At 37.2% G+C, this 17210-nt stretch overlaps 1 protein-coding gene across 8 annotated transcripts in view; it reads right to left on the bottom strand.

Annotated features, from left to right (window-relative positions):
- slmapa (sarcolemma associated protein a) overlaps positions 1-17210 on the bottom strand; it is a 194140-nt gene that overhangs the window by 2347 nt on the left and 174583 nt on the right. For 5 of the 8 annotated variants that reach the window (XM_073072257.1, XM_073072262.1, XM_073072259.1 and 2 more), the window contains 3 exons: positions 10970-11087; positions 6169-6340; positions 2006-2140 (listed from right to left, as the gene is read on the bottom strand). In XM_073072257.1, the coding sequence (XP_072928358.1) occupies positions 2006-2140; positions 6169-6340; positions 10970-11087 (425 nt within the window). Of the gene's footprint in view, positions 1-171; positions 265-2005; positions 2141-6168; positions 6341-10969; positions 11088-17210 lie in introns of all 8 variants that reach the window. The other 3 variants (XM_073072258.1, XM_073072263.1, XM_073072265.1) reach the window with 1 other exon arrangement.

Here is a 17210-nt window from a genome sequence, read left to right as displayed (position 1 = left end):
AGACTTTATACTTTAACATGTAAGAATTAAGTAAATAAAGCACAGTTAACACAAATTAAGACCCTGCAAGATACATATCAGCAAGTAAAAGATGCATACAACTATTCATGCATTTTGTGAAGGGATACAAATTACTAGGGGAACACACAGACAAAAATTGTAGCTGTGTACCTTGATCTACCATAGGTAACCGGACCACCAGTACAGGAAAGCCAGGATTAGGGCGACGCCTAGAGCAGGGATAGGTTGCAATATGGTGGAAGGCTGAGGGAGGGAAGGGATATTCACAGTCACTGTGTGCGAAGCAGCAGAATGCACAGTGGAGACTTTCAGGGAACATACAGGTGGGATATAAACTTTACTGTGCCAAAGTGATGTACAGTGTAAGAAAACACAACTCTCAGATGGATTTGAAAATCCATTGCAAAACAATGTGCTGCAAAATATTTTACTACTTTTCCTTCAGGTTAGGCTTAGGTCCAAATTCTTTAGCTTATGTTGTCCTGGATATATATTTTGGTTGATGAAAAACATTTCCTGAGTTTTAAATTGTAATTAAGTGGATACATAGAAATGATTTTTAAATTTTAACAGCTTTTAATCTTCAATCAGCTACAGGTCGAGTACCTCTTATGCAAAATTCCCAAATCCAAAAACCTTCGAAATTCAACATTTTATTGATGCTGACATGACATCCCAAATGGAAAGTTCCACAAGATTCCCAGGTGATGCATGGGGTCACTGCACACCACAAATGGTTTTGAGAAGTGATCTCATATATGTAATGAACAGAAGTTTGACTCTGCACACCTATCCCAACTGAAGGTTAAAATGGTAGTTGCCTTCTGATATTGTTGGTAAGCAGAAATTTATTGGGCAAGCTATTTCCAAATAGTTTGGAAACTATTTCCAAAATAAAATCAATCCCATAATCTCCAACAGAAACCAATGATTAATTTTAATATTTTCTGTCGCACAATCAGAAAAGCTATTCCAAGTCCCCATTTTTTATCCTTCACTGATTCTGATTTACTTGCAACCCTACTTTCCAACCGATCATGTTGATAACAACTGATCTGAGCATGAAAAATGCAGGTTTCCTTAATGAAATGTTAAGAATATAACAGGTAGCTGAAACGCTGACTTAATTTAAACAACTCAATAACATGACAGCATACCAATTAAGTGCAAGTTCTGCCATGTATGGAGCAACAAGTGAGTTTCCTGTGTGTGGGAATGTTTTCATGGTGCTGGAGAATATGCTGCCTTGCTGATTCAAGATAGTCATGGTACAAGATTATAAAAGCTGCTTTACTCCAGACAAGTATAAACACATATGAAAATAAATTTGGTATCAGAGTCAGCCAACAGGCATTTCCTCCCCATTTTATTTTGTTCTAATCTCTATTTATATTACTGACAAGTTACCATGGCAGCCAGGGTTCACTGATAATCACCCTAGCTGATTCTTCTCTTGGTTTTGCTCAATAGCAGAGACCAGGTTTTCAGCTTACTTTTATTTTCTCTATTTAAAATTTGGAAATTGATTATTATTTAGTGAATTATTATTTAGGGGAAATAACACAAATAGTTAAGAATAGAATAGGTTAAAAGGTAAAATAAAGGTAAGGTGCCCCTCAGCAAAAGAACGAACTTGGACAACCATTATCTCAACTCAACTTAGGTCGAAAATTGAGCCCCATACAGGTAATTAGTATATCATGAAAAAATATCTAGCTATGAGTCATAAAGACAATTTCAACACCAATTTGATCATTTTGGCATGAAAAGATTGAAGAATTTTATTTAATGAAACTGATAAAATATGAGCCATAATGTGCAATATTTTATACACCAGTGACTGGAAATAGTACATGGATTGATTTATCATGCTTAACAAGCATCCTTTAATGTGTATTAGTTCAAATAACAACAAAACTCAAGGAACTAGATGTGTAAAAACATTCCAGAAATCTAGGCAGAGAAAAGGGATTATGAGACTTACATTGTTTCCCTTCTGTTGCAACAATTTTAGATTTTCCTTACAACCTTCAAGTTCTTCTGTGATGGACTCATTCTCCTTCTGAGCTCTTTCCAGCTTTTCTTTCAGTTCCATATACATGGTCTGATTTGTTTCATACTATAACATAAATAAATCACAAACACTATAATTACTACAATTACAAGGAAACACTGTTCTTAAAATATGCCATGGTTTTAGTGATTGCATGTCTAAACACAAGAAATTCTGCAGATGCTTGAAATCCAAAGCAACACATACAAACTGCCGGAGGAACTCAGGAGGTCAGGCAGTGTCTATGGAACTGAATAAATAGTTGATGGTTTGGGCTGAGATCCTTCTTCAGGACTGGAAAGGAAGGGGAGAGACCCCAGAATAAAAAGGTGGAGGGAGGGGAAAGAGATAGGTGAAGCCAGACGGGTGGGAAAGGTAAAGGCTTGAAGAGGAAGGTGATAGGAGAGGAGAATGGACCATGGGAGAAAGGAAAGGAGAAGGAGAAGGTGATATGCAGATAAGAAGGGTTAAGAGGCCAGAGGGAGAATAAAAGAAAAGGGAAGGAAGAGGGAATCAAATTTTAACAGAAATAAATTAACTTTTATGCCATTAGGTTCGAGGCTACCCAGATGGAACTGCAGGGTGGAGAGCCAACAATTTTAATTCTGGTTAAGATTTCTATTGCTATGCTGTAGATATTTCACTTTAACAATTTTGTTTGCAAAAAGCAGTGTGTCCTGCTGGTAGAATGTTTTGGTTAAAGGCAAGAAGCTCTGCTGTTCAACTTTGGAATGCTGTCAGCCAATGAGGATGGTAGGATCTGGAGAAACTTCTAGAGAGGGTGGGGTGGAGGGAGATTTGTGATGGACAGTCTTCTGGTTTGGGGTCTTTTTGGCAGGAGCTGCAAAGCGGGACGGAAGGAATATGCCGCAGAATGCCGTGGAAGGGGGAGCTGCAAGAAATGCTTTGTGCAGTGGAATGGTTCCAAGGAGGAGGGCCAGCTCGTTCATGATGGACTTCAAGAGAAGTTCAGACTGCGATGGGTGCTTCACGTAGACCGTGGGTTTTGCACAGTGAGTAACTGTTATACCTAGCTTTGGAAGAGATGAGCTCCAATGATCATGTTGTTACGAATGTGCTGCAACTCTGAGGGGCCGAAGGGTACAAAGTTGCCCCCTCCTTTTTGAGAATTGCAAGATCGCTATTAATTCGGGTCTGGGACCCAGGAAATGAGAGAGAGACATGCAGAATCCACAAGGTTTGGAATGTGTCCTGGCCTCAGCGAAAACAAAACCCTGATAACGGCCATTGTCTCTTGGAGACGGAATTGTGTATTGAGTACTGTACTATTCATTGAAGCCCCTCAGGGGACGACCAGAGTGGGCTAGTTGAGGGATTGCATCATCCCAACCTGATTGACATCTGAGACCCGTGAGTAAGGATAAAAGAGGGTCTGGGGAACAACCCCTTTAAACGCACCAGGAGAAATGCGAGAAATCCCGTGACAGCGTTTAATAGCGACAGCCGGTGGGGGCTCGTGTGCATCCTTCCCTTGCCTGGGATTGGCGGGCTCACCACGGAAGAACGGCTTTAACTAAAGGAGAGGCCACAAGTGAACGGCCAAACCAATGAGACTCCGACGGATCGAAATCATAAAAGGAAAAGCCGGCAAGTTTTTCTCCAAATCTCTCTCTCTCTCCAACCATTGCAAACCCAGCGGTCCCCAAAGGCTGCAGCCTGCATGAACTGAGTGAACTTTATATTTCCATCGGACAATTCATTATCCCCTAGACAACGATAGAGCGTATTTCTTATTATTATTATACCCGCACTTTTAGATTTAGTATTGACGACGTATATTATCTGTATATTTGCATTGATATTATTTTTGTGTATTTTTACTAATAAATACTGTTAAAAATAGTATCATCAGACTTCAACGGATGTCTCTATCTTTGCTGGTAAGTGACCCAGTTACGGGGTTCATAACAATGTACACATTAAGACATGTTTAACTGTAATGGGCCCCTTTATTGCTTTTCTTTCTCTTACTAACTGTATGATAAAGCTGAAATTGGTAAATATACTTTATAATTTTATACGGTGTATGATCTGTTATTTCTTGCCAACCAATAACTGTATATGAGCAGTATTTACACAGCATTCTCTCAATTCAAGATTTCTTTAATTGGAACGTCATGACATTCCTGTTCGGCTGAATTCCAAATCTTACCTATTCTAGGCATATATTGTTTATGAAAAGTGGCCTTCTCACTGCTGAGTCACGTGGCTGCCAGCAGAGCAGCTAATGAGCTGAGTTTGTATACGAGTCCGGTGAGAGGGTTACGATTCCTATTCCCATTCTGACATGTTGGTCCATGGCCTCCTCTTGTGCCACGATCAAGTCATTTTCAGGATGGAGTAGCAACAGTTTTCTCAGTATTTTCCCATTACTTATTGGTATTCTCCTATTTTTCTGCATTGGCTCCTGATTTATGCAGCTCAGTGCTTTTTGTGCAATGCAATTCAATGTCCATAGTTACCAATCATGACTAAATATCTTAAGTAGGGGAAAGGGATTAATGGTATTGCTGAAAGAGCTGGCATCAACTCTGTTGCAGCAAGATGTGAATAATTAACACCATCTAGGACCACATAAAAAGAATGCTACTTGAGAAATGTGTTGGAGGCCTGCTGTTTTTCTCATCTTCAGTCCAAGACTCCGGAGGAAGGGAAAAGTAATTTGCACTCAATCTGGACTCTGAACAACTTAGTCCATTAGCAAAAATGAATTGAGAAAAAGATTTAATTGAGTGGTTTAAGTTTTGTGTTATTATTGAATATTATTTTGTGCATACCTGGCATTCTAACCTTGAATTAGAATATACTGTGAATTAAAATACGCAATTAATTTTTCCACAAAGAATGTCTGGAAAAAAATGCAAAATTTAAATTTACTCAGTACTGATATACTGTAACAGTATATAGTGTTTGAATGCAACTGAAATTCATTCTTGCATTCGGAAGGAATCTTCCTGAAATTTTCATATCTTTCTAAGACGGTTTTACTTCGTGTGGGCTTATTATGTTATTGAGCATACAAGTTTCTCTATCTCTAAGTTAGTAGTTTTTATAGACATGAAATAAGTATTCATTGGACCATGAGAGGAAGTTAATAAACACTGAATCTTTCATACAGAGCCACTATTGGATAAGGATTTGAGGCTTCTGTCAGCAGTAAGGATCTAAATACATTTGGAATGACTTTACAGCCCATTCTCACTGGTTCTGTTGCACCGCAATACCTCTGTATCTAACCTCTGTCATTTTAGCACAAGATGGCAGCTTAGTCAAACACGATTCCAAACGACAGATTTTGTTTCACAGCAAGACAGGATGCTCTTACAATATGAGAAGGACGCTCTGCCAGGCAACACAAAACCTGGGCTCTTTCTAATAGGGGAAAAGACACAAAGTCACAGGGAGAAAATGCATACTCAGCACAGACAGTACTGAAGATCAGAATCAAACTCGGGTCACTGGAGCTACGAGGCAGTTGCCCTACCTGTGCTGCCCACTATCCTTCAGCTAAACTTTTATAGAACTCCCTCCAGGTATACAGGAGGTACCACTTTCCAAATGTTCTCAATGAGGATATCTGGTTATTTTTCTTATTTAATCCAATATCAGAGTTAAAGAGAGATACAGCATGGAATCTGGCCCTGTGGCCACCGAGTTTGCACTGATCATTCACCACTGTTTTTACACTCATCCTAAATGAACCCCAATTTTTAACCTCCCTACATTCTCCCCAACTCCCCCAAGATTCTACCACTCACCTACACACCAGGAGCAATTTACACTGGCCAATTAATCTACCGACCCACATAGCTTCATGAAGTGGGTGGAAAATGGAGTACTCAGTGGAAACCAACACAATCACAAGGAGATTATGCAAATTCCACACAGACAGCGACCAGGGTCAGGACTGAACTTCGGTCTCTGGTGCTGTGAGATAGTAGCTCTACCAGAGTAGTGCTCCTTATCAGTGCGAATTTGACTGAAACAAGCAGCACAGGAAACCAATGATCAATATTTAGATCATTGATAACACTTATAAAGAACAAAAAAAAGTTTAAAATCTATTAAGTTACCTGCTGCTGAAATTTCTGTGTCTCTTTTTCAGCCTGTGCAAGCTGTAATCTCAGTCCATTTGTCTCCTGTACACGTTGCTCCTTCAAAGCTCCCATCTGAAGTTCCAGCTCTTTCCGAGAAGTTTCTAATCCACTTACATCATTGGTCAACTTGATGCTCTGCTGCTGGGCACTGTAACAAAACATTATTTTTCACATTTTTCAGATATAACCCATTTATAACAAAGATATATCTCCGGCTGAATTATTATACATGCTTTCAGAACTATCTTCATTGGTTTTAACAAAGTAGTAGTAATCAAGGCTACCCAACATTTCTAAGCATTCTCTAACTAATTTTATTGTTTTGCTCTCTCCCCATTTGCTTCCCAGTATTTAATCAGTCCTCCATTAATAGAGGTAGTTGTTACTGTGACAGGGAGTACCTGAGCCAAAAAGATTAATCTCAAGGAAATGGAATGGATACCTGTCTTCAACCTTCAACACCTTTGCAAGATCAAGGAATGCACCTGACCTTCTCTCAAGGCATATTACAGCCCTTGGGATTCAACACTGAATTTAACAATTTCACATTAGCACCCTTTTCTGTCTTTAGTTTTTCTCTCTGTGTCTTGGGATTTCCTCTTATTACTGATAAAATTTTTGTACCTGCTATTGTGAAGAGACACAAAATATTTCATTTTATGTCATTTCTTTATTTCTCATGATTGTCTCCTACCTAATTTCTGAGACCAATATTACTTGAGCTACTTTCTTAACTTATTCAGTTCTAAACTCTGTTAAAACATTCCTGAATTCCCATTAACTTAATCATATTTATTTTTCTACACCATATCATTTTTGTTAACCTTTTTTGGTTTTTAACATATATCCATTTATCAAGTTAATGATTAATTTTTGCAACATGATAAAGAATCCCTCTCTATCAGTCTAATACTATTGGTAACCCCTCCTGCTGGCCATCTATGCAACCAACTTTATGTAGGTTTAAAATTGTAGTTTTGGCCCTAGTCTGATGCTCTGCAGTGTTATGGATCTCTCTGCCCCAGTGGAGAATTTATTAGACGCCTTGACTAATAAAGAACCCATTAAATATACTCAAGTCTTAACATCCCCAGCCATCTGTGGCAATGAATTCCTCAGATCCACTACCTCTGGCTATACTCTTCCCTCCTCATCTCTGTTCTAAATGAACGTCTTTCTATTCTGAGGCGGTGACCTCTGGTCCTACTCTCTTCCACCAGAAGAAACATGCACTTTATCTAGACACTTGAATATTCAATAGGTTTCAATGAGATCACCCCTCAGTCTTCTGAACTCCAGTAAAGACAGGCTCAGAGCCATCAGATGCTCCTCATATATTAACACTTTCATTCCTGGAATCATTCTCGTGAACTTGCTCTGGACCCTCTCCAATGCCAGCATACCTTTTCCTAGATAGGGGCCCAAAACTGCTCACAATTCTCCAAGTGCAGTCTGAGCAATGCTATTTAAAGCCTCAGCATTACATCCTTACTCTTATATTCTAGTCCTCTCAAAACGAATGCTAACATTGTATTTGCCTTCCTTACCACAGACTTTACCTACAGGTTGACCTTTAGGGAATCCTGCACGACGACTCCCAAATCCTCTTGCATCTCTGAATTGTGAATTTTCTCCCCAGTGAGAAAATAGTCTCTGCCTTTATTCCTTCTACCAAAGTGCATGACCATACACTTCCCTACACTACCACTTCTTTCCCACTCTCCTAATCTGTTCATATACTTCTGCAGACTCACTAGTTCCTCAACAATGCCCGGCCCTTCCCCTATCTCTGTACCATCTGCAAATTTGGCCACAAAGTCATCAATTTCATAATTTAAATCATTGACATAAAACATGAAACAAAACAGTCATAATACCATTCCAACCCATATGGAATACCAAAAGACACTGGCAGCCAACCAGAATAGGCCCTCTTTATTCTCACTTTTTGTCTCTTTCCAGTTAGCCTATCTTCTATCTGTGCTAGTATTGTTAATTAATACCATGGGTTCATATCTTGTTAAGTAGCCTCATGTGTGGCACCTTGTCAAAGGCCTTCTGAAAATCCAAATGAACAACATCCACTGACTCTCCTTTGACTATCCAGCTGGCTATTTCCTTATCAACAGATTTGTCAGGCAAGATTTCCCCATAAGGAAACTATGCTGACTTTGGCTTACTTTATCATGTGCCTCCAAGTACTCCAAATCTCATCCTTAATATATTCTAGTCCTCTTGAAATGAATGTTAACGTTACATTTGCCTTCATTACAACCAACTCAACCCACAAGTCAATCTTTAGGGAATTCTGCACGAGGATTCCCAAGAGCCTTTGCACTTTTAATTTTTGAATTTTCTCAGATTAGAACCTTTCCCTATAACTCAGGTCCTCAAGTCCCAGCAACATCCTTGTAAATTTTCTCTGCACTCTTTCAATCTCATTTACATTTCTCCTGTATGTAGGTGACGAAAATTGCATGCAATACTCCAAATTAAGTCTCACTAACATCTTATACAATTTTGACAGAACATTCCAACTCCTATACTCAGTACATAGATTTATGAAGGCAATTTTTGTCCCCCTTTACTACCTCCCGCATCATTTTCAAGTAGTCCCACATCTACTTTCACCTCTCTTTTACTCTTTATATATCTGAGATAAGTACTGGCATCCTCTTTTATATTATTGACTAGCTTAGCTTAATATTTCTTTTTTTTTACCCTCATCATTCTTTTAGTTGCTGTCTGTCGGTTTTAAAAAGCTTCCCAATCCTCTAACTTCCTGCTAATTTTTGCAGTATTATATGCCCTCCCTTTTGCTATTACGCTGTCTTTAACTTCCCTTGTCATTCACAGTTGTGTCATCCTCCCTTTAGAATACTTATTCACTTTTGGGATGTATCTATCCTGCACCTTTGAATTGTTCCCAGAATATCCAGCTGCTGCTGTTCTGCTGTTATCCCTGCTAGTGTCTGCTTCCGGGTAACTTTGCCCAGCTCCTCTCTCATGCCACTGTAATTCCTTTTACTGCACTGTAATATGGGTACATCAGACTTCAGCTTCTCCCTCTAAAACTGCAAGCTGTTTTGTATCATATTATGAATACTGTCTCCTAAGGGTTTCTTACCTTAAGCTCCCTAATCAAATCTAAATTATCTATGTGAAATTCATGAGCCCAGTCTATATGAAACTTAATGTCGCCTATAATAATTGTATCATTACTGCCAGACATCCATTATTTCTTGATTAACATTTTGTCCAACAGCACGGCTACTTTTTACTTCCAGCAACTGTTTCTATCATTTGCTATTTCATATACTCATGCAAACTGATTCCACTTTTTGAGCTCCTGAGTCAAGATCATTTCTCATTAATGTCCTAATTATTAGTTACCCCCATCACCTTTTCCATTTTGCCTATACTGTAATATTGTACTCTGGAACATCCTGTTTCAAGTCTTAGCCAACTTAACACTACAATCCTCTAATGGCTACAAGATACTTATTTTAAATTTCTGCCTATACATGAAGTTACTTAGTTTTGCTCTGTTCAAACTGATAAAGAGCCTTTAATGTTGAAGTTCAGTTATTGCTCTCTAACCGTATTTTACTCGCACTCATATTACATTCCGCCCTTTAGTTATCCATCCCAACTGGATCTTTTCTCTTCTATTCCAGCCCAAAGATATACCCTAACCTAGCATCAGCCAGTGATATATCTGTAGATGTGCACTTCCCACTATGCAGGATATTTACAGAGACAGGTGTGTAAAAAGGGCCCGATGGCTTCTACCATCCAGGAAACAGTACAGCAGCATTAAAGCCAGGACCAACAGGCTCCAGGACAGCTTCTTCCACCAGGCCATCAGACTGATTAATTCACACTGATACGATCATATTTCCATGCTATATTGACTGTCCTTTGTACATACTATTTATTATAAATGACTATAAATTGCACACTGCACACTTAGACGAAGAAGTAACGTAAAAATTTTTACTCCTCATGTATGTGAAAGATGTAAGAAATAAAATCAATTCAATATCCTACTGGACTCATGCTGCAGCTTGCAGAGAATGGTGTGTATACCTAAAATTACTGATGAATTTATTGATAACTTTGCTTCAAGTCTACTAAACAAATGTCAGGAATAAATGAAGATATTTTGCTGATATCCTCAGTCAATTTTAGATCACCTGTGAATAAAAACATATTTCATGTTTAGAAGATACTCTAAAATATTCCCTTATGAAGCTGCTGAGTTTTGTGTGTGTTCCTTTATGATAGCATTCCTTTCATTTATGTTATTATTTTAAGACTATATCTTCTCACAATCCTACTTCACAATTAACAGCAGATTATGTGAAGGGTTGGGATTACTGATCAATAATTTCCATGCCACCATGAGGTAGCCACCTCAGCTCCAAGGTAGCTTTGAGTCTGGAATATTGTGGACATACAGCTGCAACACAGGAAAATCATACTCAAACTTATTTCATGATCAGAACATTTAAGAGGTGTACTGAAAAGCATTCTAAACAGTTTTTTAAAAATCGTAATCCATGGTTTCATTTTAGAAATTGAATCAATTAATGATCTAAACTGACTTATTTTATTTCTCGTTATCTGGGTGAGTAATACATGAGAAAGAATGTAAGTAAATTTAACAATCCAATATTAAAAGATGCTTCATTAGAACCAAATCAATAATAGAAATATTAAAACAAAAACACACAGTACTTCCAGTCGTAAAAACACAATTATTATAGGAACTTGCCATTGGAGTTCTTCCTCATATTGCTGCAATTTTTCCATAAGAGTAACCTTTTCGTGTCTAAGCGAATCACAATCATTCTGCAGAATATTGCTCTGCTTCTGCAGTTCATCCAGTTTACCTGCCAGGGACAAAATTGAAAAAAGACTGAAGCAGCATGGTAGCACCTCAAAACTCAGTAACAAACATGTATTTAGCAAATGAAAACTCTGCTCTCACTAGGTTCCACAATTTCTACAATTTTATATTTCCTTAAAAACATTGTTGACAATAATTACAAGTTAAATGGTTACTTCAGTATATGGGTGAGAATGTTCTTGGAAGAAAGTAAAGCAGACACCGGTGGATGCATACAAAATCCTAGCAGTACGAAGTGAAAATCTGTTGTTACTCCATTCGTTTTTATACGCATGTCAGCATATTTTTAAAATAACACCACCACCTGTGTGCCACGGCACAACCAGAAAACATGAAACATAAAAGTGGAGGTCTCTACTTATAGTAGTTCAGTTGTTGTTATAGTGCTTATGACACAGGAATTTTGGTGTTTGGAACTATGTCCAGCATCCTGCCATTTTAAACCACAAGTCACATAATACTGCTGAAGAAGCAGTTCTACCATCAGAGACTTGATTCCAAAGCTGGAATAAAAATGTGTATTTTGCAATACTTATCAATAATTACCTTTTGATGAAGTATTAACACAGGGGATTTGAATTACTCCACAAGCTACAGAAAATACAACTTAGTAGTTTAAACTCTAAAATAAGACCATAGACCATAAGGTATAGGAGCAGAAGTCGGCCATTCGGCCCATCAAGTCTGCTCCGCCATTCAATCATGGGCTGATCCAATTTTTCCAGTCATCCCCACTCCCCTGCCTTCGCTAATCAAGAACCTAATTATCTCTGCCTTAAGTACACCCAATGACTTGGCCTCCATTGCCTCTCATGGCAACAAATTAGATAGATTTACCAGCCTCTGACTAAAGTAATTTCTCCACAAAATGAATGAAAGCTCAAAATTAAAAAATAATTATCAGATGATGTCACTTCATTTAAGTCCTATTTCCACATTTGCAATATCAAGGTTAAAAACATAAATAGTTTTGTCACATATAAACAGTCTTAGAATGAAGACTAAATGTCTGCCAAACATATACGCACTGATGGCATTCTTTCACTCGAACAGTATGTTCTCCCTTTCACAAAATTCTAGTTCTAATTGGTTAGCAGTGACATCATACTTTTTTTGGTGGACACATTGAAAACAAGATACAATGTTCTGGTCCTGCGGGAGAATGCGGTCAGTAGCAGAAATAAAAGACATTAATAGATTTGTGGTCATTCACATAAAACATGTGCAGGACAGTCACACATCCAAAACATGGAAAAATACCATATTTGATTAGATCTTTAAAAATTCATGAAATAGCAGAAGCCAAAATGAAAAAGAAATTCCTCATTGCACAAGAATTTTGGCAAGAATTTGAACATCTAAACTTTCTCACACTCATTTTCATGTGATGATGATTCAGAGTATGCCTGTTGAGTTTAAACCACCCTATCCTGTAATGTTTAATAAATCCTATGTGACCTAGCTGACTTTACAATCAAACCAATTCTATTAAGACCTTAAATGGTAACACTCATAAATGAAATGAAAAATGAAAAGAACTTATGTTTCATGGATGACATTAAATGAAAAAACTTAGGTTTAATGGATAACAGTGAATGGCTTATTTATTATGGAAATTCGCTGTAACATTAAATTACTTTTCTGGATCATGACTTCATCATTATACAATACATCTTTCTTTCATATACAGTATCCTTAAACAAGTTACCTCCTATTTTGCAAGAATTCTGACAGTTTAAGATAACAAGTGAATGGGAAATTTAGCTATTGCTTAAGTATCTGCCTACATTGTTTAGCAGTAACTGTGAGTGCTTAAAATTTTCTTCCTCTTTTCTTAAGACGCAACAACATAAGGATAACTATAACGGACATCTTATACCTGACTGTCCTGACCTGTGGAACTGAGCCATTTTAACACTGAGGAAGAAGCTGGGTGGGCCTAACTTAAAAGCTGCAAGCCAGCTATGTGACTGGTTTGGATGACGAGCAGGACTTGCCTCTTAGTTTGAGTTTTCATGCCGTTAAAAGTTCAAAGTGAATTTTTTTTATCACAGTACGTGAATGTCTCCTGAGAGTCATTTTCATTCAGACATTCACAGTAAAATAGAAACACAATAGAATCAATGAAAATCTAAACACAAAGACTGACAAACAACTAGAAGACAAACTGTACAAATGCAAAATAATCATAATAATAAATAGTAAATACTGAGAACTTGAGTTGTAGAGTCCTTAACTCATGGACTTCATTATACCAAGTTAACTCAAAAATACATGGCAGGGATTAAGGGAAAAAATATATACTCTAACTGTACATAATTGTCCGAGACCATTTTATTGTGGTGAAAATGTAAACTATGAAACAGTACATATCCCACAAGCAATTATTTTAGTTTTATCCCTTTGCTAAATTTTGCTGTTAAATAATGATAGACCATTGTAGTTTCCCAACTTACAAGGAAGCAGTGAGGAGTCTAAATATTCAATCCTCAGTCTTGCCAGACCCATTTAGCTCAGGGATGACATAGTTGCAGACCCCAATAGATAGCAATAATGATATATCCTACTTGAAGACAGAATATAATTTTTATCCTAAATGATTTAAAATAATTTTATTTTGTTCATACAATGTAAATGAAGTTTCTACATACAGATTTCAGTGTAGGTATCATGTTATATAAGATAAAATCAAAGATTCTGACACTAAGAAGCATTAAAAATTTCAGTTTTAGTCAAAAATATTTTTTATTAATTGAAATGAATATGTTGTGTTCTTCATAACTTGAGCACATACTGTATTCTAGGTTGACTGATTACAGTGTCTTTCAAAATGCACTGTCTAAAATTTTAAGTCACGGATGGTCAACCCATGGCGCATGCGCCAAAAGTGGCACGTTGGATGATTAGAAGTGGCGCATTGCACCCCAGTGATAATAATAAAAAAGAAAGCCTACTCATGCAAAAAGTATTAACCAAAAACCGATTTTTAGAAAAAATAATCTATAACAGGAATTCAAGTAGCTTAGAGCTAGAAATGGGTTTTACTGAGAATAAATCTAAAACTTAGCAATTATTTTTAGCGATTTTATTATTTTGTGCACATCCTTTGGCGAATGTTATCTTCTTTCACATTAATTGGTTTTCAATTAAAAATGTTTAATGAGTCAAACTAGGAAAGGAGGACTTTTGTTCTACAGTCGTTTAGTAACTGTTCAATACACGTTTGATACTTGTTTGATCCCGAGGTGCCAGGTGTCTGCACCAGCGGTGCGTCGCAGGTTTTTGCCAGTCAGTTTACAATTAACACTCGTGCGCTACGGAGTTGTGCTTTGTTTGTCCTTTGTGAACATTTGCAGTTTTCTACTTTTTCGAAAATTAAGCCTTGTTTTTACATTCAGTTACCTATCACAGTGCAAAAGAAAATGAGCAAAAGAAAAGCAGAAAGTGATAGTAAGCATGAATTCAATGAACACTGGGAAAATGAGTTCTTATTTATAGTGGGCCTGTCAGGAAAACCATTGTGCATTGTCTGTGAAAACACTTTCTCACATAATAGAAGACATGATCTTAATAGACACTATAAAACAAAACATCAGACTGAAATAGAAGGAAAACTGAAGCTAGTGCTTGGGTCTGAGTTACGGAAAGAATATGTGATTAAGAAAAAGGAAGAAATCAAAAGAAGCCAAAATATATTTGTTAAAAATCTCATTAAGGTAAATAATGTTTATCTTGTTTTATATTAAATCAATATATCAAGTAAAATGCTAAATATGTCTATATTAACATATTTTTACAAGAATTGAATGGGGGTACAAGGGTTGTATGGCACATCTGAACTTGTGCGTGAATAAATTGACACATGCAATGTAAAAGGTTGGCCACCCCTGCTTTAATTGAGTGAAGAAAGAGGCAATTTTCCCAGAAATATATTCTTTCAAACAGTACTCATTAAGCAGTAATTTCTCATTACACTTTGTAGTATCTGAGTATGATGGTATTTACCTAGTTATCAGGGATGTAATGAAAGCTGTGATATACATGGAAGCTTTTATTTAATTGATCAGTAAGAACAACTTACTTCTCCCAACATATTTTTATGGATCTGTGCAAAGTATTTTGCTTATGCGGGCTGCTTCATAGAACATTAATAATTAAAATCTAAGATTAGTTGCTTCCTCTTTTGCTTAATATACATCTAAAAGTAGATTATTTCATCTGCAATTGTTACAATTCACTTTCATATCGTGTCAAATATTGAAGATGCAGTAACAGAGCACCCTGAAAAGAATAACAAGACAGTTGAGTCAATGTGGATATATGAATAGGAAATCATATTTGACCAGTAGCATGGATTGGGGGAGGGGATGCCATAGAATCATTCAGCACAGATATAGGACAAATGCTGGAGGAACTCAGCAGGTCAGGCAGCATGTATAGCGGGAAATGGACAGTCAATGTTTTGGTCCTTGCTGACTAAGGTGCCTTCAAAAGGTAGTCCCATCTGTCCACATCCCTCAAAACATTTCCTGTCCATGAAACTGTCCAAATGCCTCATAATTTTATCTGCTTCTACCACTTCTGGTGGCTTGTTCTATATACCCACAACTGAATAAAAACTTGTCCCTCAGGACTCTTTAATTATTTCCCCTTTTACTATTAATCTATGCCCTCTAGATTTAGACTCCCCTAGAATGGGAAAAAGACAATACTCATGTCCTTTGTAATTTTATAAACCTCTATAACAGGGGTTCCAACTGAGGACCATGGGCCCCTCGCATAAAAAAGGTTGGGAAGCCCTACTCTATAAGGTCACCCTCCAGCTCCTTTGATGTAGTCTATTTGTATTCTCACAAAGCTTTTTGATAAAATAAACAAATTATGGGGTAGTATACTGATAATGGATCGAGAATTGGTTATCAGGCAGAAAGAAAAGAATATGAATAAATGGATCTTTCTCAGGTTGGCAGGCTATATTTTCCACAAATATAACACAACAGAGCCACACTGTGCTACCATAGCGCCTAATCTAGACTGAGGGTCAAATTCCCAGGACATGAGTTGGCCATTTAGGATGGAGATAGTGAGAAATTCCTTTATGTTGAGGATGGTTAATCTTTGCAGTGATGGTGACTTGGTCACTGAATTTACTCAGAACAGAAATTGATAGATTTTGGTACTATATTAAGGAAATTAAGGGACATTGGGACAGAACAGTGAAATTGTGCTGAGCTCTAAGATTGGCCAGGTGGTCTGCTCCTGCTTCTAGATAGATAGATAGATAGATAGATAAATACTTTATTCATCCCCATGGGGAAATTCAACTTTTTTTCCAATGTCCCATACACTTGTTGTAGCAAAACTAATTACATACAATACTTAACTCAGTAAAAAAAAAATATGATATGCATCTAAATCACTATCTCAAAAAGCATTAATAATAGCTTTTAAAAAGTTCTTAAGTCCTGGCGGTTGAATTGTAAAGCCTAATGGCATTGGGGAGTATTGACCTCTTCATCCTGTCTGAGGAGCTTTGCATCGATAGTAACCTGTCGCTGAAACTGCTTCTCTGTCTCTGGATGGTGCTATGTAGAGGATGTTCAGAGTTTTCCATAATTGACCGTAGCCTACTCAGCGCCCTTCGCTCAGCTACCGATGTTAAACTCTCCAGTACTTTGCCCAAGACAGAGCCCGCCTTCCTTACCAGCTTATTAAGACGTGAGGCGTCCCTCTTCTATTTTTCAATCTATTTTGTTCTCATGAAAGAATAAAGAATATGTAAAAAAATATATAAAAGAATTATTAGGAATTGAGTAGGATAGCATTCTAAGGAGGTGGGATACTGAAGCAAGAAGAGTATGGTGAAATCGGCACATTTCTTGCATAAATGCTGCAGAGATAAAGAACGTGCAAAAACTGCATGTTAAGTTTGTATGGTCTTAATTGGTTATAGTTTGTTCATATTTTGCAAAATCCTTTGTGGTTTCAGTTGTAATGTGTGTAATATATTGGAAAAAGTTATGCTCTAGTTCAATAAACTATGCTTTTAAAAGCAGGAATTTCATCAATGTAGTAAGATTTTTAGGCTCTGATGTGAAGAATTCTT

This window comes from Hemitrygon akajei, chromosome 19 (genome assembly GCF_048418815.1).
Source record: "Hemitrygon akajei chromosome 19, sHemAka1.3, whole genome shotgun sequence".
In the NCBI taxonomy this organism is placed as follows: domain Eukaryota; kingdom Metazoa; phylum Chordata; class Chondrichthyes; order Myliobatiformes; family Dasyatidae; genus Hemitrygon; species Hemitrygon akajei.
Note: the sequence above shows the minus strand (reverse complement) of the source record. Positions and strands in the feature narration are given on the sequence as shown.